Genomic DNA, 24,092 nt, shown 5'->3' with positions numbered 1-24,092 from the left:
GTTAGCAGCATCATCATATAAACAGAGATACAGATTATTTTTGTACATTATTACCATTTTTGAAAGAGGAAAGTGAAGCTAGTATACATGATGGTACCTCAGTACATATTAAGCAACCTCTGAGATTGCTTTTCTTTTAACCCTAAAAGTCACTGTGCCTCTGTGGTACTTTGCTGCTTTTTACACTATGTGAGTACTATCCAGTGCTTAGTAAAGAATCAAGCTTGAAGCTGGACAATTTCTGCAAATGGCCACTGACTTGAAAACTTGTTTTCTCAAACCCCTCACCAGATCATTATCTGAATTTACTACACTTTCAAGTGCATTTCAGAATCTGTGTTATGTCAGATATTTTGAGAGTTAATAGGATTGGTAAGAAGTGGCTCAGTTTGGGATTCTGCCATTACTCTTTATTTTAAATCATTATTAAAGAGTTATTTAGTGTTTTGTAATGGTATGCTATTTAGGTTGTATGGAGTACAAAAGCTCTTCAAGGAATTGAAATAAATTTTGTTTTTTTACTTTCATATACAAAATTCTTCCTTTCTATTATATTGAATAATCACTGCAGCCTTTCTGTAAAAGCCTGTTTGACTTTCATATTTTTTGCAGCTTGAGAAAATGAAGGCTTTGTGTAAAAACATGACAAAAGAACTTGAGGTATCTGAGGAGAAAATATGTGCTTTAAGACAAGACCTTAAGGTATGGTTTAATGAACTCAGCATAAAATTTGAACATTCTGCAAAAGGTATTATTCTGGATTAAAGGTATCTTTTTTATTATCAGAGTAAGTCTTTATATCAGTGTTGTTTGTTGAGCAAACTAGTTCACCTCACAAGTTTGTGTGAAACCCTGCTGCTTTATCCTGCTTACCACTATAAGGTACATAATTTCAATGAATTCGCTTCTGAAATAATTAAAATACATTAATAAATTTGCAGGTTATTGTTTTATATTGAAATAATTATCAGTAATCTTTTTTGTTTAACTGTTTTCTCAAGAAAAGCAAAACAGAATTTAATTATCTCTATGCATATGAAAGTATATTTTGATAAAGATGTCAATTCTTCAGTTAATTGTTTTGTTTGTGTTTATCAGAAAGGTCAATGCATGTGATGCATCAAGTTGTCTTTAACATCTGTAAAATGTGCAGGCTAAAATTTCTTGGAGTAAAAGTTACCTGAGATAAAAACACTTGGGAGCTCTTTCCTTTAGTTTTGGAACAAAATTTTTTTTTCTGTTTTTGGCTGACACTGCATTTGTAATGTCCTGTCTGGTTAAATCAATAGCCAAGGGAGTGAGCAAGTCCTGAGGTTGTGTTTTAACTTAATCTCCCAACTAGCAGTGTATTGTATTACTGCCAAAATAGAATGTCTGTAAACACAGTGTTTTTCAGATTCTTTTTCTGAGGATATGCTGTTTTATGTTTTATGCAGTGCTTTTCTGTAACATTCATTGAATCTTCACATTAATGGATACTTGCACATGATGTGTTGTCACCTGTTATGAACTTTCTTTACTAATTTATGTTCAGAAGATTTAGAACTTCTGTTAAAACACCTTTTTAAGTCAACTAAAAATTTTGCAACCCTTTGCAAGAGATACTTGTATTCTTTGTGCACAAACTGAGCTTGCTACACTCACAGGGTACCAGTTTTTATGCAATATGCCAGTTTTCAATCTCTCTAAATTTTTGGTAATTATATTTTATAGATGATCAAAATCTAGATCGAGTCTGAAAGCATTTGTATTAGAAATTTAAAATTATTTTAATATTTTAATGTTTTTATTTAGAAGAATAAAACTTGTCATTTTTTATTAATTTTGTGGTATCTTTTGTATGATTTTATGGTCTATGAAACTATGATTTTATGAAAAATAAACAATGCTTTCAGTTTGACCTTTTGCAAACTTTAGCGGTGCTGGAAATCCAGTGTAACTGCACCATATTTTGGCTCAGAGGGGATAGTGTATTGAGTTCTTTGTTTACTTGGTGAGATTTTGGTGTTGGTTACATAATGATGTTTATGACCACTTCTGATTACTTATTTCCCACGGTCAAGCCTCTAAAGAGAGTCCTCATTTTTTTCTCTCTATGTAGAGAATACAATGCACAACAGCATCTGTGTTGCTTGCAGACCCAGCCCTAACAGATCAGGGATTCACTTAAGAAAATAATTTATCTTTTCAATAGGTCTGAGAGCTTTGCACTCTGCAGAGGGTGAGTTGCATCCCTGTTCTGCATCTCATTTGTGGGGGTAGAGGTGACTGTGTATCATGGAGCCTTTACCTGTCAGAGATGGATTTCCAATGCTGTGTAGTTCCAAGCTGTGCAAGAGGCCTAGTGTCAATTTTGAAATTCTGCTCTTGAAAGATAAAGTCCACCCAGCTTGGAATCTTGTGAAAACTTGTGGTTATATTACTGTTTCTTTCCTCAGGTGATGAACACTTGAATAAGGTAGCATTTTATAAAGTTTATACCAGCTTTTCTGTTAAATTCCTCTGTTTTGCAGGAAGCTCAGGATGCCATGGCTGATGCCAATAAAGAGTTAAACTATCTGCACACTAAGTGTGCAGACAGAGAGACTTTAATAGAAACTTTAAAAATGGAACTACAGGATGTACAGCAATGCTGGGAGAAAGAGCAAGTACGTGCCACAGAATCTGAAAATGAAATCCAGAAGCTTACCAGGGCTTACCAGAAGGATATGGAGGTATTACTAGAGACAAGATGACTGTCAAAGAGTCTTTATTTAATCTCAGCTTTATACATTTACATACATCAGATGGTTACTCTTAGTTTTAACAGATTTATCCCTAAAATATGATTTTAGGATACATATTTTGAAATATGTGTTTAATATCTACAGGATTTCAGGACATATTGGTTCTCCTTTCTTCTGTATCAGAACTAATAGCTTAATCATTCCAGTATTTTAAATTTTTGAAAAACAGACTTTATTTAAAAAGCTATGCCTGACAAACAATTATTTCTTTCCTTCAAATTAAAAGTTAGCAGAAATGTTTTTACAATTGAAACATGTAATATTGTCATTGACAATGACAATATTACATGTGGATAATTACTTATCCACATGTTAATTGATGGATAGCAAATATGGAATTGAGGTAGTTTTGCATGCATGCCACAAAACCTAGAAATTCTTACCTTTTATCTATTAGCTAATTGTAGTGTGATATATGTGGGAATGGATCTACAATGTCTTATTTCAGAACTATTATCTCTCTCCTTATATGTATTAACAGATGTTAATTCTGTTGCTTTTTCCGCCCAATAAAGTGGTTCTGTACTAGCAATGGCAACGATATTCTTGTAGTTGTTGTGCATATTGAGCTCATTACTTCCACAAATTTGGACATGGATGCCAACTGAGTAAAAAGGAAACATTCTTTCCACCTCTTTTACAGTCTGGTATTTAAATAGGGTCCACATGAAGCAGCTGGAATTGTTACACACATCAGATAATGATTAAAGTAGAGGAAACTAGAAGTCTGGCTATATTGTAAAGTCAGCATGTCTACAACCCTGTGGTTGCATTCAACATGTGTGAATTGATTTGGAGTCTTGGAATCCGGTTTCTCATGCCAAATGGATAATTATCATCCTAGTTTTATCACAGTTCAAACATCAAATGTAATGATGGTGGCACACTTGATTTTCCTTGGGAAATTTGTAGATCTGTTAGAAGCAAAGTTAAACTAAACTGAACTACAATGTATTTTTAATTGCCTAAAGTGCCATGAGATAATTGTGAGAAAATACACCTAAGTGTAATGGAAAGAGCTCAGAAAAATCCTACTTTCCAGTCTCGGCCATCCATATTTTCTTAATGTAAAATCTCGACCAAGGCCCCTGGAAAATAATGGGAACCTTTGCAATAGTTTACAGACTTTGTCCTTGTGACTTTTGAGGTATAACTTGCTATTGTTGTCTTAATCAAAGTTGCTTAGTTGCATATATTTACTGAAAGCATTAAGGATGGAATTTCTATAGCATGCTATTGTTGCTAAAGTTTATTTATAACTTGCATCAATTTATTTTATTACTGACTAAAATCAGTGTAAATGAATGAGGCATGGCTTGTGGAATTTAACTCATGAAGCTATAAGCCTATTTTGTCTGGCCATTTAGTCTCATATATAATCCATACAAAAACAATTTAAAAAAGACTTCAGAGTGATAGTTGTATAAATAGCGTGTTGTGCTGCCAAGCCAATCAGAGAATTTTCTGCATGCTCTTCAGTTGTTGTAAGTATATAGAGTTAGAGTATAACTGAAAGTTTTACCATAAATAAATAAATTGCATATACTAATAGCATGGAATTTTTTATCTGCATCAGATAGTCATTGTGATAACAGCAGGACTGTTCTGTATTTATATAGGATATTTACGTATTATGTCTAAATAGACACATTTTGTAAAACCTGTTTTCATACATTCGCTTCAATATGTATGACTGCAAATATTAGCAATTGTATTTTGAAAAGGTTTGCGAATGAGCTGTGTGGGCTTTTTTTCACTTGCATGTAGTTCACATTACTGCCCATGTGATGCATGTCTTTCAATTCTAACACTGTTCAGATAAATCATGTAATTCTCCTTTTGTTTCAGGAGAAACTAACCTTCCTTCATGGCTTATACCAGCAATTGATAGCAGGCTGTGTGCTTATAAAACAACCAGAAGGCATCCTAGATAGATTCTCTTGGCCTGAGCTTTGTGTAGTCTTGCAGGAGAATGTTGATGCCCTGATCTCAGACCTCAACAGGGCTAATGAGAAGGTAAGTGTCCTTAGGCACCAGCTACCTCTATTAAATTCAGTGACATTTGTCCACATCGCAGTATCATTAAAAAGGACTGACATTCATCTTATTTCAAAAAGAATTTGGACGTTAATAATTCAATACCATTAATTATGGCTTGTCTACAACTCAGTTTGATGCCATTGCTGTGGGCATGTAAATGTGACTGAAGTCTGTATGAAGTCTCTAAGCTCCACTTTCAGTGCAGGACATGCTAATAGTACTAGCCAATATTAGCCACAGGGACCTAATTAAAAGAAAATAAATTAATCTTACTGATGAAGCAATTCAAAGAACTTAGTCATTTACACTAATAAAGCAAGTCTTTATTTTACCATAAAACTGAAACAAAATGCCCTTACTCAAGAAGTATCATCTTTAAATTATATGTTTATTATTCACAGTTTATTATTTCATATGAAAGAATGACTGTGTATTTTTTTCATTTAATTGTAACTCATGGATTATAGAAGTATATTCAGTAACACAAATAGAAAATACCTGTTTTTATAAAACATTTCAATATTGCTATAGGGAGAAGCTGTACTTTTCAGGATACAAGTAAGCTTATGTGGCCATAAATCCCTGCATTTTTAGGAAAGAAAAGATCTCCTTTTAAATAAATTAAACTGACTCCACAGACTAACATATGACAGTCTTTAGAATTTCAGTTTCTGGCTCCATTGATCAGGTCCATTGATCAGGTCAGTCCTAAGACTAGTACAGCAACTGCAGAACTTGTCTGTGCTGACATTTTTTGAGACATAGTAAGGGAAAATGTTCTTTTGACATTTTTCATCTTCAGGAGTGACCACTCTTCTGGTCTGAGTAAGATGCAGGGATGGTTACAGTGAATTGTTTTAACTCTGCTCATCATTTAATAAATACCCCAGCAGTTGGTTGGACCTACCCCCTTACCAAAGGGGTAGGATAAAATCTGGATTATGAACATTTGATATGCTTTTGTATTTTACTTTTGAAATAAATGAGGAAAGAGAGTGGAAGAGAAGGGAGTGAACATTATTGGCAGCGTTTGGGGATGTTGTGTCATATTGTTTCTTGCTTTTTAATTTAGTATGATTATTGATATTGACTGTGAGGTCTCTAGGACTTTTTTCATATACTTACCAGCTTTTCAGAGATTTTGAGCAGTATGTCACTTGTACCCACTTTCTTGGGAACAAAATTTTCCTCTTGCATTTCTGTGTAACGCATTTGAAAAGTAGCTTGCTGATACTCTCTAGCAATTAATTGTAAGTGTGTGTATTTCAAGATTATTGTTACCTTGATTCATTCCTCCATTTCATTGCATGGGAGCTCCTAAGTTATCCACAGTGTGAATCCATTTTACTTGTTGAAAACTACTTCAGTGTGATAAAATGTCCTGAAATTTTTTTAATGATTAATAGTATTTGGAATGTTTTGGTTTCCCACCAAAACAAAAATTAAATTTAGAACTTATTTTTTACGTATTATTTGCAATTCTTGCAAACTTCTAAGGGATTGGTATACTCAGATTGGTACTTTACCATCACAAGATTTAATGCTGTTGTGTTCAAAAAGCCAAAACATAGGAGATGTGTCCAGTTCAGATTTTCAACTAAGAAAGCAACAAATATCTGCAATATGGTACAACAATGGCAAAACTGAATCCATTTTTCGGTTCATTTTGTTGCACAACTCAAGTACATAAACTGTCATGAAAGGCTTTTACTTAGTTTTAATGAATATATTGAAGAAATTACACTTTAGATTTTATGCCAGGATCGTTTGTGGTTAAACTGATAAGCACAAAAAGGTGTTTAGAGAAGTAAAATAATTTATTTTTAAATGCTTGTTGCACAGATATCTCACCTGGAATATGTTTGTAAAAACAAGTCCAATACTATGAAGGAGCTTCAGCAGAGCCAGGAAGACGCTTTTAACAAAATGGCTGAACAAATGAAAGAACAGGCAAGCTGTTGGCAGAATGAAAAAAAATATCTGGAACAGCAGTACTCAGGTCTCCTTGGGGAAGTTCATGCAAGGGCACAGGTATGGTGCTATGAACTTCTGATTTTTTTTTCTTGTAAATATTTAATGGATTATTTCCATAATTTGAACCCCTAACCAGTTTAAGTTTGTTTAAAATTGAAAAAACCTGCAAACTCCATGCTAGTATTGACTTCATTTATAATAAGAAATAAATGTCTTTGTTAAAATATTCTAGGAGTGAATTGCCTAATTTGGCTTACTGTTGCTGCTGATTTTTTTTTTTGAGAATGCTGTAAGATTAAAATTGCTTGATTTAAGAATTGTATAGGGCAGCAGTGATTTTTTTTCTGTGTCATGCTTTCTCAAGACTTTGTAGAGATACAGTAGAATGATCTCATCTGGGGATAAATTTAGATATATACATTCTGACCCTAAAAACCAATTAGCAGTATTAGAGGATGCTGATACACAGATGATACAGTGAGCAGTGGGTCAAAAGTGTGAAACTGTTGGTACTGATTGTTAGACAAGTTATTTGCAATGTAAAATGCTCACTATTTTTCTACAACCACCATTCACCATCTTTTTAATCGCATTCATTTACATGTGTTTCAATAAAAGTTTTGTGAAATTGAGGTAGTAAGGTACGCCTTGTTACTTGTGACTGCCACCTGTGACTTACTTTATCTGAAGAATGCTATGTTTGACTCAGATTTTAGTCTTGGAAGTCTTTGTGTGATGAAAAATACATTTATGAAGCATTCTATTTACAGAACAATTTATGGTGAGTTCTTAGGATTAAGTTATATTTTTTTTTTCATTTTTCCTTGATATTTACATTTCACATTGGATATTGACAAGGCTAAAAACATCACTATGAGTGGCATAAGTTGCATTCAGATTTATATTTAATTTCCCCAACATTGTGTAGTTTCAGCTTATGGCTTCCATTTGCCAACAGAAAGAATGGTGGAATAAGAAAGCTTAATTTTAATTTTAAAAATTCCATTTCCTTCTTAAAGAAAAAGTGGAGTTACACAATTTAAATTTCTTCCTCCTATGGATGATGGGTCATGTCTTTAAAAGCTCTAGTGTTTTGTGAAAAATAGGTACCGCAGTACTCTGTCGTACTGCACCATTCTTTGGGATGGTGCTAAACCTCCCAGTCTCTGCAGCTGGATTGTATAGATAGCATGTAAAGCATGTTCTGAAAATGTGTCTCCTTTTTGTGGAGTGCACATTAGGCACGTGTTTTGGAAAAAAACTTCATCTGTCAGCTTGCTGTACAGAACTACTGAATTGCTAAAAGGGGAATATTTTCCCTTAGAAAACATCTGGACATGTTTTCTAACACTGGTTATATAATGTTGGAGCACAAGCTGGTACTTTTGTAATCTAGGTAGTGCAATGTCTGTATACACTTAGATGATTCAACAATCTCTTTTCCATCTTGTGTTCCAGTTTGTCTTCCTTACCATTCAGTGTCAAACTCTCAAGAAGACATTCTAATTTTTTCTCAACTTCTAATTTGTGACTGACTTTCAATTTGCAAATACCGAATTAAACCTTTCCTTTCCTCGCACCCGTAGGGCCCACAAATGTCTACTGTTAGGGCTGTCCTAGTCCTGATTGCCTATTTTTCCTGGCTTAACTGTGTTTTACCTATTGCATTTTGAGCCAGTTAGCCATATTTGTCTGCAAGATCAGTGCTTTGTTTGATCAGAGGTGCACAGACAGACTAATATCATAGCCTTATTTCCAAAGGAAACAAGGGAAAATATGCCACAACTTACAGAATGTCTTCAAAGGATCTTTAAGATTTACTGACTGCCAGCGATTACATAGAGATGCAGAATGCAATATTTAAATTTAATTATTTTAGCAAGCTTTATTCATTAAATTTTATAGGAAACATATAATCAGTACAAGTGGAATATAATTTGCCAGTATTTCATTGTACAGCTGGGGGTCTCCTCACTCTAGGACACTTATTCTAGTACTACAAGGAAACTGTAGCAATTTGCTACATTTTCCATCCAAAGATCTGAGTGTTAATTGCAGGCACTTTAGTGAAATAACCCCTCGTAGGGTTTAATTTCATTCTGAAAAGGGAAGATGAGTGATTTTTGCTATCCTGCACCAACCGAATGGTACATCATAGGATGCTTTCTTTTGTTTGTAGCTTTGTCTTCAACCAGTGTTCCACGACTACTTCTAGATATTTTCTCCTCAGAGGTCCTGTGTTGAGACTTCCTTAGTTTTTCAAATTGTTGACATATCTGTGAAAGCAAACCTTAGAGTGTCAATTCACACTCTCAGGAGTTAACAGAGAGCTCTAATTGCACAGCAGTATAAGAAATGTATCTTGAAATGTATTGTTTTAGCTATTAGAACTGTAGTAGACTGTTTGGGCTTTTTAGAATGGTCTACTTATAATTAAAACACTGCAGAATCTGGAGGTTTTAGTGGCAGTGACACCTGCTACTGCTTATGTCCCCAGCCAGTACTGTTCAGGGTCCCTGGTTCCACAATAGGATTTGTGAATGTTAATAGATACTACTTCACAGCTGGTACTGTAGGTCAGATGGATGGTATAATCAGAAAGCAGTTTTACTGTTTTTCTATGGGAAAGAAATTCCCAGAGTAGCCTTATCAGAGATCAGCAATAAACAAGGCTCTGTAGATTCCACTCTTTGTCTGTGGTCCTCATTTTTGGAGAGTCAATGGAGCTTTAAATGCATATCCTTTTTCTTTGCCTTTTGTTGCAGGAGTCTAGTCCTCTTGATTTGATAGTGTGCCATTTTAAAAATGTTACTATGCCTGTTCCTTAGCCTCTCACAAATTATTTATTATTTATAGTCCCCTAGGAAATGTCCTCTGAATTTTAACTACCAGTTGTTGTTTGTTTATTATATAGACATTTATTAATCTGTCCCCGTTTTTTGTGGCAACTGCTTAAAATAGAAGGGTTTTGTTTTGATATGCAAAAACATATTGTAAGAGAAAAATACCCTAACTACTTTAAAATGTCAATTTCAACAGAAAAAATCAAAGGTTTGCTAAACAGGAAAAGGAAAAAGTCCCCTGGAGAGAAAAAAAAAAAAAGTGTCATTTTTTCTTTTTCCTTGATTGGAGGCCTTTTACAGCAAGGCACATGAATTAGATAAAGGATGGGATATTTTGCAATTATATATGAAAAATCAGTATAATTGGTGCAAAGGGAGGAAGAGAAATGTACGTAACTGTACTGGTCCTGAGCTACCAGGTGTCCTTCTTTGGTAGGCATGTCTGGCCCATGTACTTAAAACACAGCAAAGGAAGGACAGGACAGTTAATACGTATAGCTCTGTGGATATATATATAATATAGATATATATATATATATATATATATATATATATATATGTATATGTATATATATGTATATGTGTGTGTATACTATATATATATATATATATATCACACATATCTACATATACATATATTTTTGTTTTATCTTTTTTTTTTTTTTAAATAAAACAGCTGAATGCCAGGAGTCATTGACTCACAGAATCACAGAATGGGTTGGGGTGGAAGGGACCGCAGTGGGTTATCTGGTGCAACCCTCCTGCTTCAGGGGGGCTGTCCTAGACCACATTGCACAGAATTGTGTCAAGATTGTTCCTCAATATACCCAGTAAGGGAGACTCTACAACCTCTTTGGGCAATTTGGTCACTTATTCAGGTGTAACTTCCTGTGTGTTAGTTTGTGCGCACTGCCTCTTGGCGTCATTGAGCAGAGCCTGGATCCATCCACTGTCACCCTTTCTTTAGATACTTGTAGACACTGATGAGAATCACAGAATTGTTAGGTTTGGAAGGGACCTCTGGAGACCATCTAGTCCAACCCACCTGCCAAGGCAAAGTCATCTAGGTTACATTGGAATGCATCAAGTTTTTTGGGGGGGGTTCTTGTTTTTTGTTTTTTGGTGGGGTTTTTTTGTGGTGGTTTTTTTTTTTTTTTGTGTGTGTGTGTGTGTTTTTTTGGTTTTTTGTTTTTTTTTCTTTGTCTCTGGAGAGGGGCGCTCCATGATCTCCTTGGATATCCTGTTCCAGTGCTCTGCCACCTTCAGTCTAAGAAGTTTTTCCTCATGTTGAGATAGAACTTCTTGTGCCTTGCTTTTTGTCCATTGCTCCTCATCCAACACCAGTGCTGGATCACTCCAATAAAAGGAGTCTGGCAGCATCCTCCTGACACCTACCTTTGAGATATTTCTGTGTATTGGTGAGATCTCTCCTCAGTCTTCTCTTCTCCAGACCAAACAGTCCCAGCTCCCAGAGTCTCTCCTCATGAGAGAGAAGCTCCAGACCCCTGATCATCCTTGGGGCCCCTCCACTGGACCCTCTCCAGTAGCTCCTTGTCTCCCTTGTGCTGAGGAGCCCAGAGCTGGACACAGCACTCCAGGAGTGGCCTCACTGGGGCTGAGCAGAGGGGGAGGATCACCTCCCTCCACCTGCTGGCCACACTCCTGCCAATGCACCCCAGGATGACATTGGCCCTCCTGGCCATGGGGACACTGCTGGCCCATGGACACCTTGTGATCCACCAGGAGTCCCAGGTCCTTTTCCACAGAGCTGCTCTGTAGGAGGTCAGCCCCAGCCTGTGCTGGCACTTGGGGCTGTTCCTCCCCAGGTGCAGGAGCTGGCACTTGCCCTTGTGGAGCCTCACCAGGTTTCTCTCTGCCCAACCCTCCAGCTGATCAAGGTCCCATTGAACGGCAGCAGAGCCTTCAGGTGGATCAGCCATTGCCCTCAGTTTGGAGTCACCAGCAAACCTACTGAGGGTGCATTTGATTCCTTCTTCCAGGTCACTGATAAACAAATTCAATGAGATTGGACCCTTGGGAGCACCACTGCAAGAACACCTCCAGCTGGATTCTGGTCCACTGATCATGTTTTTTGTGGGGACAGGGAGTGTGGACAGAACTGTGAGGACTACATTCTGCATATCCCCTTTTTGTTGCCTCTTCTTGGAGGAGATTTTGGGACCTATGTCACAGACTGGTTTCCACCGCTGATTTGAAGTATCTTGGCACTTGCAGCCAATTGCAGTAGACATTGCTTTATGCTTTATGAACCTGTGCTTTGAAAATCATTATTCCGTGTGGATTTTGTGCTTCCCTATTACGATAGTGTCTGTACAAACCCACTAAGCTATGCAATTGTCAGTTCTTGATTCGCCCCAAGGAGTATTCATCTAACCTACATTTTCTGAGCTTACCTGCAAGGATGTTATGGGAGACAGTATATATGAGGTTGCCTCTCAGTCATTTCTTCTTGAGGCTGAACAGGCCCAGCTCCCTCATTCTATTTCAAGAGAGATGCTCCAGTCCCTTTGTCACTCTCTGTTGAACCTGCACCAGGACCCCCTTGTCTCTCATAATGAGGAGCCCAGGACTGGAGAAAGCGCTCCAGATGTAGCTTCACTACGTCTCAGTAAAACGGGAAGGATCACCTCCCTTGTCCTTGGCTTGCTTGGCCACATTTAATTCCAGATGCGCCTTGACCTTCCTTGTCTCTTTTCTACTTTCTCTGACAACCTCTCTATCTTCATTCTAAGTGACCTTTTCCATCTCCTGTGTATTTCCTGCCTGGGTAATGACAGTTGTTCATGTGATCATGCAAGTCTGTTACCCTCTTTGCCTGATTTCTTGCACATCAGGATATGTTGTTCTTGAGCCTGGAGGAATTTATCCTTGAATATCGACCAACTCTCATGCACCTCTCTTTCCTTAAGGGGCTCTTCCTGTGGGATTCTTCCAAGAAGATCCCTAAAGAGACTAAAGTTAGCTCTCCTGAAGTCTGTGGTTACCATTTTATTTGCTGTTCTGCTTTCTCCTCCCCTGATGCTGAAGCTCCCAACCTTCACATCTTCAGCAAGGCTTTCCCTTTTAGTGTGAGGTCAAGCAGCACAATATTCCTTGTGGGATCCCCACTACCTGTGGCAGGAAGTTGTCATCACTGCTTCTCAAGAACTTCCTGGGCTGTTTGTGTTTCATGTTGCTGGTTCTGCAGCAGATGTCAGGGTAGTTAAAGTCCCCCTCAAAAATCAGTGTCTGTGACTCTAAGACTGCTTTGTGCTGTCTGTAGAAGATATCATCCACCTTCTCCTGCTGTTCAGGGTGGCCTGTAGCAAACACCCATAAGTGTTACCACTACTGATCTGCCTTTTTATCCTGACCCATAAGCTCTTGACTCACTCACCATCCACCCCAAGACAGAGATCTGTACATTCTAGGTGTTGTCTCAAGAGACGGTAACTCCACCACCTCGCTTTCTTGGTCTGCCCCTCCTAAATGGCATTTCCTTTATTACAGCATTCCAGTCATGTGAGCTCTCCCATCACATCTCTAATTGCTAAGGTCAGAGTCCTTTGACAGCACACAGATCTCTAGTTCCTCCTGTTTGCTCCCCATTTTGTGTGCATTGATGTACAGGCACTCCATGGAAGTATTTGATTATGCCAGTATATCCCAGTGGGAGTGCACAGTCTTGTCTTCTGGTTAAGTCTTTGGATGCTTGTACCCTGGGGAGGCATCCCCTCTTAAGCATCCTTTTGCTGCTTGGGTGATCACTGTAGTTCTCCCCTTCCCACACCTTTTCTCTGTCGAGCCTGGCCTTGTCCCTGTCCCCTTTTAAATCCAGTTTAAAGCTCTTCCAGTGAACCCTGCTAAGATCCTTTTCCTTGTTTGAGCTAGGAGGATCTCATTTGTTGTCAGCAGACTCAGTATCATATAAACTGACCCATGATCAAAACCCCACAAATTCTGATGGTAACACCACCCTTGAAGCCATGTGTTCCTCTGGGATTTTTCTGCCTAATGGGTTTTGCCCCATTGTTCCCTGCAACTGGAAGGACAGAAGAGAACACAGCATGTGCTCCAGATCCCTTGACTAGTTATCCCAAGGCCTTGAGGTCGCTCTTGATCATTCACAGTCTTTTTATTGGGACTTTGTTGCTACCCACCGGGTAAACAGGTAATGGGTAGTGATCAGTTGGCTGTACCACTGGGCAGTTTCTTGGTGATGTCTCTTATCTGGGCTCCATGGAGACAACATGGTTGGCATATTGGGCTCTTCATTTCTCTAAAAAGGGAATCACTACTGCCATTCTTTTTTTTTCTTAATTGAGGAGGTCAGGATGTAGGGATAGGTTGCCCTGTCCTAGACAATTGATCCAGCCTAGATGGACTTTCTTCCACATTCTCATTTCCCTGATTCTGAGATTCCAGGGCCCCATACCTGCTGTTTAAGGGCACTTGGGAAGGTTAAGTAGTTTGGGAAGAGATTCACCTGCCCCCTGTTTCCACTCCCCTCTGTAAGGTCCCATGCTGCCTGGTGATGAGAGGGTGGGGGATCCGTTGCTTCATGGGAAGTGGACAGTAGGTACATTTGTCTGAGATGTGGTAGAATGAGCTCCACCACTCAGTCTCTTCCTCAGACCTAATTCTTAGTTTTTCTACTTTGTCTCTCAGCTCCAGCATTAGGCTTTGTAAGTCATCCACCTGATCACAGCTCACACAGCTTTTGTCTCTGCTGCCTGAGAGCAGTGCTGGGCTCCATAATTCCCTGCAGCCTGAGACCCAGACTCTTGCATGGTTTAATGGGCACTCCATCTGGGTTTCCCCATCCTTTCTCGTGTGCACAGAGGAAGTAACTTTTGTTCAAACAAACACCACACCTCAGTGCAATCACTGAGAGTGAAGATCACCAACTGAGCTAAGTGCTTGAGTTGGCAGTGCCTCAGTGCCCTTCCTGCTTGCCCTGCATGTACAAACAGTGTCATGGTGCTCTGGCTCATGTTTCATGCCCTGTTTGCCCTCTCTGTTCCTTGTGCTCCTGCTTGCTTGCCCTCCCTGGGGGCAGCTTTAATGCATGTGGGGGTCTGCACTTTCTCTTCTACTGCCATCTATGCTCAGCTCTCGAAAAAAAACCAACCTTTTGAAGTCTCTGTGTCATTATATTTCTAGTTTTCAGTTCTGTTTCCATGCCAGAATAAAGGCTAAGGGTGTAGTAGGAAGTAGGATAAAATAGTTTTGCTAGTAGCACCTGATTTTTTGTTAAGGTTTCTTGAAATTGATGAAGATCTGCAACTCAGTGAGGTGCCCCTCAAAGCTCAAACACCAAAGGAAACCAGCCTGCTGATGTTCAGGAAGAAAAGTCCATGTCTCTTTCAAGAACAATGCTTTTAAACTTTAAAGAAAACTCTAGAAACAGTGTCTAGTGTAGCAAAAGAAATTATTAGCCAGTAAAAGAAAGAAGGTCTATTTTCTTGTAAAACTTACATTTTTGAAGTCAGAGGTTATCTTATTTACTTTTGCATGTTACCATATCACAAAAAGCATTACAAAGTGCTTTAATTAGCAAGAGCACTGAATATTGGTATTGCTGTACAAGAGCCCTGTAGGGATCACAGTTTGTTTACTTAGATATTGGCCTTTCACCTGTGATGGCCAGAAACCATAGGCTGTTTTCTAAATTTGGCTCACCTTTTCAGTTCCTTCCAGTCATGCTATCAGGATTTTCATCTATAAAAATCAAACACTGTAAATAATGCAGTAGCACTGAAAGTATTGTCCATGTTCATACTTTATTTCAGCATAGTAAAGTGACATATGTGGCCTGTAAATTGCATTTTGAAATTAAATCTTTTAGTGGCCTACTCTATTTTTGTATCACTTGAAGTATTTTAATAGCATTACAAATTCTTTCCCTTCCAAAAAAATTATAAAATATTTATTTGGTCAAAGACATTTTGAACTGACTAGGGTACATCTCTATATAAGCGTGGAATCTTCTATTTTCATTCTAGGGATAGCTGTGTGTATTTTTTTCCCTTTTGTGCTTGAAGAATGGAGGAAGTAAAAGAATCTAGGGTGCCTTGCTCACCACTACTTTGGGACCTGTACCAAACAGAATGAAGGAGAATATGGCTGGATAATACCATTTCGCTTCTTTTTAGACCACTGCTACAGGAATAATGTCACTCTATGTTCAACAAAATTGTCTGTAGCTCTAAGAGAGGCATCTGAAACTTAGCAAAATCCTCAATTTTCATCATATGGACTTTTAGTTGCATCCATGTTTGTCTTTTTGTGACCATGTATTGTAGCTGAAGCGTTAGCACTTATCTTGAGGTTGTGCCTAAAATTTATTATCTCCCTAGACCAGTGGAGCCTGTTTAAATGTAGTCACTGTTTCAATCACAGCAGGGTCTTATGCATCAAGAACCCAGTTTAAGTCTATGATGTCCCTTGGAGCTCTCAGTGTAGCATCTTGATTCCAGTACTGCAGCCTGTATCCTCTAACTGTAGTCCTGGCATTTCCTGACTTGTTACCATCTTCATTTCTCTATACCAGCTTGCTATTTTAAATGCCCCTCTTTCCCTATTTCAGGGCATTTAGAGGAAAAAAAAAAGTTCTGCAACTTAAAAAAATCTATTATGGCACTAGGCAAAATAAAAACATCTGTATTAAACTGGTCTTTTGAAAACTCAGTTCTGTATGAGACCTAATTAATCTGTGAATATATAAGTAGGGGGTTGATGACAAAGTAATTAAGAGATCACCTTTACTTCCCCTTTTCCAGCTGCTGCCAATCTGTCTACGTTTGTGTTCCAGAGCCTTCCTTATTTTTTTCTTCTCCCTTTTACTAACTTTATTTCTTCTTTGTAGAGCAATGATCTTTCTGAAATTGGAGCATGTAATTGCTTACTAAGCAATTGTTGTTACGTCAGCTGATAAAACTGCATTGTGGACAACCCAGTGCAGGCTATTGGACTACTAAGGGTTATCACCAGGAGCCAGGAATCCATTTGTAACTGAAAATTGTGCAAACTTTACTTTGTTATTTTGTTTTCATGTATCGCATTGTTTAACTGTTTATTAGGAGAGATACTTTTATCATCATTACTAATAATATTTATTCCTTTAGTGTGTTACTTGAATGTGAAGAAAAAATAAAAGTATTTTCTTTTATTTTTTGTTTAGGTAAAAATGATTTTGTTAAGTAAAAACTTTTTGTTAATATTTCTTCTGGGTTTGTTTGTTTGGTTTTTTTTTTTTTCCCTTATCCCAGGAATACCAAGAAGCAGCAGAGAAAAATAAGGAAAAAATTTATGTCCTTGAAAAAAGTCAAGAGAAATTGGCTTTTGAAAACATTTCCGTGAAAAATACGTTAACACAGTTTCAAAAGGAGCATTCCTCCCTCCTGGCAGCCTGTGCACTATTGGCAGGTGCCCTGTATCCTCTGTATGGCCGACTGTGTGCTATGTCTTCCCAAAGAGACCTTCTCCAGGATCAGGCGAACATTTATGAATTAGTGAACGAGAAGATTAGGACCCTAGTTCATGCTCTATCTGATGATAAGGAAAACAATCAAGATGAAGCAAAACTAAAGAGAAGAAAATCCCAGGGCCTGATTTATGTATTCCGAAGAGCTGTGATTGCAGTTTTGGCAGCCAACAGACTTAAGGTTTTAGCACAGTCTTCTAGTTCCCTCTTCACTTGGACAAATGGCTTAAAAGAAGGCATTGGAATTCCAGTTTATGTAGGAGAATCCAAAGCCAAGCGTAATCTGTTAAGTAAGCTGATTTTTTTCTTCTTTGGTAACTGTTGTGTCAAAAGATGTGGCTAGTGAATTAACATATAGTAATATAACTTATAATGGAGTGTAAATACAAGTTTAATGACATTTTAACAAATGTAATTCTGAATTTGTAACTTGTAGATAACTTGATAAATGTAATTTCCCCTAAAAGGAAATGCCTAGGCTGTTTGGCAGTGCAAATAAAGTTGCAACTACACACATGAGCTCCCACGGTTTGATATCCTCAATATTTGCATTGTAGATTTCAGAACTAGGTGCTACTGCATCTACTCTATGTAATAATTTTTTAAATCTTCCTACATTGGTTTTTGAGAATGTGTATTCTTTTATTAATAACTTGTAGTACTTATTTCCTACTGAAAAATGCAAAAAAGTTTCTTACTGATTTAGGTAAAATATTAATGTAAGATTTGTGGATTTCCTTTAGAGGAAATATGTAGTCCTCTTAGTTGCTTTCTGTTACCTTCCTGTTACCGAACAGAAAGCTTATGCATACCCTTACAAGGAAAAATAGTATAAAAAATGCTTTTCAAACTAGAAGATTCATCTATTTTTCTGGTTTAATGCTAGTGGAAGCATATTTAATACAGTCTAAATTGTCCTGAAAATAGTCTGTGGCTTATGTACTTCTAGCTTTAGTCAGTTTCTAAAAGAGAAAGTAGTGTGCCTCATCTAAGTTATTCAGTTATATTGGTAGCTACAATTCTGTTCCATAGGTTGTGAAGAGGAAGACCTTGACTGTGTGGAAGCACTCAGCTGGTTTGCTAGTTCCAACCTCCTTGCTGCAATAATCAGTTCTGTCACTGAATTGCAGGATGTTGTTAACAAACCAGGTAATTTTAAAAGTATATTCTTGTAGTTGAAGATTATAAAAATAATCAGGGTGGTTACATCATCTCATTTTTAGGATTTTTTTAAACTATTCTGGATCAAATCTCCTGAGAGCTATATTGATGGAACAGATTGAGTTTTCTTTAATTGGTGATGTGATACTTTATCTTTTTGGTATATAGAGTCATGGGAACAGAAGGCTGGAGAGGGCTTTTAGAAAGCATATATACCATTCTGCCTGTTTGATTATGAGATATTAAAAATAATCTATACCACACAAATAGATATTTGGTTAACCTGTTTTTTTTTAAAGCTTAGCCTAAAAAGTAGGCTAAGTTTTTAAATGAAGTAACTCTTACAAGGTTCTTGTAAGATCCTTGAAGTAACTGTTACAAGGTTCCCAGTTATCTTCTTCATCTGGACTAATATTCAAGAAGTGCTTTCCTGGAGCTCAACATAATATTTTTCAATGAAGAAAATCTATGTAGTTTTGTTTTTATTTGATTTGTGTGTTTCTTAAGTGCAGGTTCTAAAACTGGCGCGTCTTCAACTTGGGACATTACAGCTGCTGACTGAAAGGAAATAATTTCCTACTGTGTTTTATTTGATATGAATTTAGTAGTTCCAAATCTGGAAACAGTGAATTTCATGGATAATATTTTCATGTGTTTTACTTGCTATTTTACAGTTTTGGAGAGAGAAGTAAATGCTCTCAGTTTATACCATGCATAGAGATCCTTATTTTATGTCTCTGTAGTGTTCCCTCTCTAAGTTTATGTTTAATTAGGTTTGTGTTTAGATTTCCTAATTTTCTCCGTCTCTTCTTGCATAGAATTCTACTATGCCGATGAAAAATTGTAGTGTCAGTCTCTGGAAATATCACCTCATGATTCCCAGCTGTTAACTATTTTCCTGAATTTATTTGGAGCGAGAACTGCCGTAAGAGTTTGCTTGGTTCTCTGCATTGCCATCCTTTGTTCTTGCTGCCATCCTTAGTTCTTCAGTAACTTGGAGTTTTAAAATGCCAACACTTCTGTCACAGAATAAAGGATGTTTAAGGAGGAATAATTTATATGAATAAATGGAAGTAGCCTGACGGGGATAAAATGATTCATTTCCCAGAAGCCTAAATAACAAACCGATCCCAGAAGATATTGAAACAAAAGTGTTTTGATTCAGTTTCAGAAGCCCTCTTCTTTAGTCATCCTGTTTTCAGTAACTTAAATTTACATCCTTACAAAGCAAAGTTTGAACTCTATTTTGGAGCATTTACAGGGTTTATACTGCGAGTGTTCCTGTGTATAGAGTATTGGGTAGGAACAGCAAATTAAGAAGAATTGAGAGAAATGTAGCAGCAGCATGGATCTGCTGAAGCGACTGGTTAAAATACCCTAAACGTCATGATATTTTGGCAGTTTGAACAATATGAGAATTCTTCTAGTCTCTATTTACTAGATATCTCTGCACTCAACACAGGCTTGATTTTGAGAATTAGGAAGAACCATGCTAGGAATGTTCTGGCCACAGTTTGTTTGGCGATTCTTTCATATCTTATCTCTATTTAAGTAATTTCCACAGAACCTCAATGTCTAACTGCTCATGTATTATTTGGAATTCTGTTGCTCACGGGATCAAGTCTCATAAGAATTTTTGGCTTAAAAAATAGTAATAAATAATTTAAAGTTTGATATGAAATTTCTGGAAGTGTTGAAGTAATTAGGCTCTGAAGGAATATATTTGAAAGCTTCCACACTTAGAAAATTACATTATGTTCTATAAGTAATATTTTAAGTAGGACTTAAATCTTCAAACTGACTTCAATTATGTTGATTTTTTTTTTTAATTATAAATAGGCAATCCTTTCATGTCTTTAAATAATGGCAGTTCCAGATTAGACTATATGTCACAGCAGAGAGTGCTACAAGAAGGTGCCATCTGGATCATGAGGATGGAATGATTCAGTGCCTTAGAAATTATGTTTAAAAATGACTAAGTTCTGGGGAACCATTTGAGGCACCCTTCTTGATCTTTTAAATAAGTGGCTCTGTTTTGACATTGGCGATCATTTCTCTTCATAGTGTTTGTTAGTTTGGTTGGGTCTCATTCCAGCATCCTTTGGAATGATCTCTTTGCTTCAGTTTCAATGCAAGTTCATTGCAGTGTTGTGAGGGTTTTTTTTTTTTTTTTTTGTTGCTTTGGGGTTTTTTGTAAAGTTAGATTTTAGGTTTGTTTGAACAAAATCTGTACTAAATCTCTGTCATAAACCAGAGATGGTAACAGCCAAGGTTTTCAATACAAATATCACCAACTGTTAAATATATGAAGCTTTAAAAGTTTGACATGAACATTTTAGTCTTGCATAGTACAAAATTAATCCTGCTGACTGGTCTTCAATTTCACCAAAACAGAATAAACAAGAATTGTTTTTTCATCTTTCAGCAAAGTACTGTTTGACACTTTTTTTTCATTTGCTTAATGTAAAGCTTAATTGCTTTGTCATACACCTGTATTTGTGTTAATAATTTCTTAGGCACATCATAATGTACATAATTTAATACATAATTTAATTTTTATTGTAACTTTTTCATCCTTCATGGCAGGTACTTAAGATATATATACTTAAACAGTCTAGTCTTCTCTCAGTTATTATAGAAACAGTTCCTTGTGGAATTGATCTATGTTTTTATTTAATCTTTCAAAGCAATCAGTAACTTCAAAATATTTCTGTCTATTTAGTCAAAGATACTCCTCATACAAATAATGGAGTACATGACTGTCATCGCTATCCCAAGAAAATGCCTTAAGTTGTGATCAAGATGCAACAGGGGAAATATAGGTTGGATATTAGGAAGAAGTTTTTCACAGAAAGAGTGATAAAATATTGGAATGGCCTGCCTGGGAGGTGGTGGAGTCACCATCCCTGGATGTGTTCAAAAAAAGATCAAACCAGGCATTTGGTGGCATGGTTTAGTTGAGGTATTAGGGCATGGGTTGATTTGATGATCTTGAAGGTCTCTTCTAAGCTAGTGATCCTGTGAGTCTGTGATTCTGTGACATTTTGAACTGTACTGGTTAAGGGGAGTGCTTGTTGGGAAGTGGAATGATCATCTGAAAATGCTACAACACATATGTATGCATTATTATTTTAAATTTACTTTTGATACAGTTAAACATAAGATTCTAAACATAGGGAAAGGGCTGCCATGCTAGGTACTGCACATATGGAGAAACAATATGTGCTTCTGACAAGCAAACAATCTCATGACCTGACATAGCAAGTGGAAATACTGGGAAAAGTGAAGGACAGTAGCCCATTGAGCTCCTTTGTTTATATATACCAAAAATCATGGCAAAGGACAGTTTTTGAGAAGGTTTTGGCATCATCTTACATGGAAGGCCATAAAAATGTTCTAGTTTTAATTTTAGGTTAATTTAACTAAACATTCAACTAGCAAATGCATTCTGACTGGAGAATTACAATAGCAGTTTTTCTGGGTATGAAAAATTTTTTTTTTTAATTGCAAAGGATGTTTAATAAGTTGAAGTGCAAGATAAAAATGCCTCATAAGATTTTTAACTTAAAAGGTGCTATCTTAGTCATGAAGAAAAGACAGATCTACTAGTCACTGAGGTTATGGAGAGCATGTACTCAAAAATGATACTCCAGTTAAGCACTGGAGTCATTGGAGTGGTGCTATTTCAAAACCAAGCAGGAAAATGGCCTTGAAAAGAAAATATTTGATTTTATCATGTGCTTTTTTTGTTATTGCTTACAGATAAATCTCAACCTCACATGTAAATGATCTTCTTTACAATGAGAATTGTAATAAAAATATATCAATAATCATGTTCTGTTTGTACCTCTGGCTTTTTCCTTCACAGTCTATAAACAGAAATTCTTTAACTTAAACCAGGGTTATTTTTTACTGTTTATACTCTTAAGTAAATATTTTAGTTCACTGTAGCAACAGGAGATCTCCTGTACTACTGAATGTAAATAAGCTCTTCCATGCTTGTCATCTTACACTGATAGTATCATAAGACAAGTAATGACAGATTAAGACCTGCCTAGCAGAGGGAAAACTAAATTACAAGACTTTATTAAGGCATAAATAAACCTATTAACTGTTATCTGGAATACCAATTAGTGGAAGGAGCACTGACAATTTTATTTATCAACATTAAACACAATTATTAATTACAGACCTGACGAATCTAGCAGTAAGCAGGACATGTTGGGTGTGCTGGGGCCTTAAGTCCATTATATGAGAAGGATGATTACCAAAATCCTGTGGGGAAATACGTAATTGTAGCTGTAAAATTTTAATTGCCTTGGAATAAGGTAAATTATATTCTCTTGTCTCAGAATATAAATAGTATGGCATTAAGGTACCAAGCCTCACTAGTTTTGAACAGCAAATGATTTAGACATCTGTAGAGGGGAGGCAGGAAAAATCAGGAAACCCTCAGAAATTTGCATTGTAAATATTAAAATAAAGTGTTTTACCACGTGCTGTCACTTCTGACTTACTTGACCTGACGTCTATTTGCTTGCATTCATCTTGCATGTTTTCTGAATAACAAAATAAGAGCACTAAAGAAAGTCTTTAGAAAGTATGGTATTGAGGAACATGATAACAACTGGACAAGTAGTCTGCTAGAAACAAATCTTATTCTTTAGAATCTTATTCTACCCTCCCATTTGTAAATTGATAGGATTAGAATTTTCATTGTTAAATACCCAATTTGTATTACAGTCTCTCTCTAAGATATTCACTTGAACTCAGTCTTCTAGTCTTTAATAGAAAATTTCTATTGAGTATCTTAAAGATGTTGTTTGTTGTGGTTTTTTTCACTGAAAGAAACTGAAACTAATAACCTACTTGATGTTTCTGTTCTGTGTTTTGGTTTGGGTTTTGTAGTTGTTGTAGGGGGGTTTTTGTTTGACTCTTTGTTTGCGGGGTTTTGTTTGTCTTTGGTTTTTTTTTGGTTTTTTTTTTTTTTTTTTTTTTTTTTAAGGTACAAAGTCTTGGCTTTCTGGAAAGTTACTGTTAAGTGCAGCCAGGAATTCATTTTCAAAACTTATGGACAAGCTGAATGTTATAATGGAGACGGTTCCATTTGACCACTGCAAGTACATTACTTATCTGGAGAAAGACTCCTTGGTACAGAACCTGGCTCATGGACTTAATAAAATAAATACCCAGGCCCTGGAAGCTGGATTGTGTGACAGAGTATCCACTATGGTAGGCATAATTATAGTACTACTTTATATAAGCAGTAGGTTCATGGCCTAAATGTTAGGATGAAGCTCTCTTGATAGTACCATAATTTTGTTTCAGTTTATGAGACTGTTACATTGAATTCAACTATGTAGACATCAGGGTCCCAACACCCAGAAGCATTAGAGCGTGAATATATTTTTTCTTTTATGTCAAAGAATTTTAAGAAGAGATTTGATGTATCCAAGAAAAAGGGTTTTTAGGGTTCTTTCAAAGTTGTATTTGCTTTGTAAGATCTAACTTGCTTTTGGCTTCAATGAAATGTTACAGAGTTGTGGGTTTGGTTTTTTTTGGGGGGGCGGTTCTGTTTTCTTGTGCTTTGTGTTCTGTCTTTCACTAAAGATAGCCTTTTTCCCTATAATCAGAGGGAAAGGAGAAACCTGAAATAATTGGTCTTTTATTGTGGCCTTACATTAAAATAGTACTTGCTTGAAAACAGAATTTTCAGTTACCCTCAAGAGCATGAGGGTGAAACAAGTTCACTTTTTTGCACTTGTGCATCTCAGAGATGATGGACAAAATGAGAGCTTTGTC

At 36.7% G+C, this 24,092-nt stretch overlaps 1 protein-coding gene across 5 annotated transcripts in view; it reads left to right on the top strand.

Moving 5' to 3' along the window:
* The window catches only part of CCDC171 (coiled-coil domain containing 171), a 166,056-nt gene that overhangs the window by 58,756 nt on the left and 83,208 nt on the right, over positions 1-24,092 (top strand). For 4 of the 5 annotated variants that reach the window (XM_050986505.1, XM_018918358.3, XM_050986507.1 and 1 more), the window contains 7 exons: positions 613-702; positions 2,514-2,714; positions 4,635-4,802; positions 6,669-6,857; positions 16,915-17,419; positions 18,162-18,278; positions 23,296-23,522. In XM_050986505.1, the coding sequence (XP_050842462.1) occupies positions 613-702; positions 2,514-2,714; positions 4,635-4,802; positions 6,669-6,857; positions 16,915-17,419; positions 18,162-18,278; positions 23,296-23,522 (1,497 nt within the window). The remainder of the gene's footprint in view (positions 1-612; positions 703-2,513; positions 2,715-4,634; positions 4,803-6,668; positions 6,858-16,914; positions 17,420-18,161; positions 18,279-23,295; positions 23,523-24,092) is intronic. The other variant, XM_050986506.1, reaches the window with a different exon arrangement.

This window comes from Serinus canaria, chromosome Z (assembly GCF_022539315.1).
Source record: "Serinus canaria isolate serCan28SL12 chromosome Z, serCan2020, whole genome shotgun sequence".
Classification (NCBI taxonomy): Eukaryota; Metazoa; Chordata; class Aves; order Passeriformes; family Fringillidae; genus Serinus; species Serinus canaria.
This window is presented reverse-complemented; position numbering and strand designations above follow the sequence as displayed.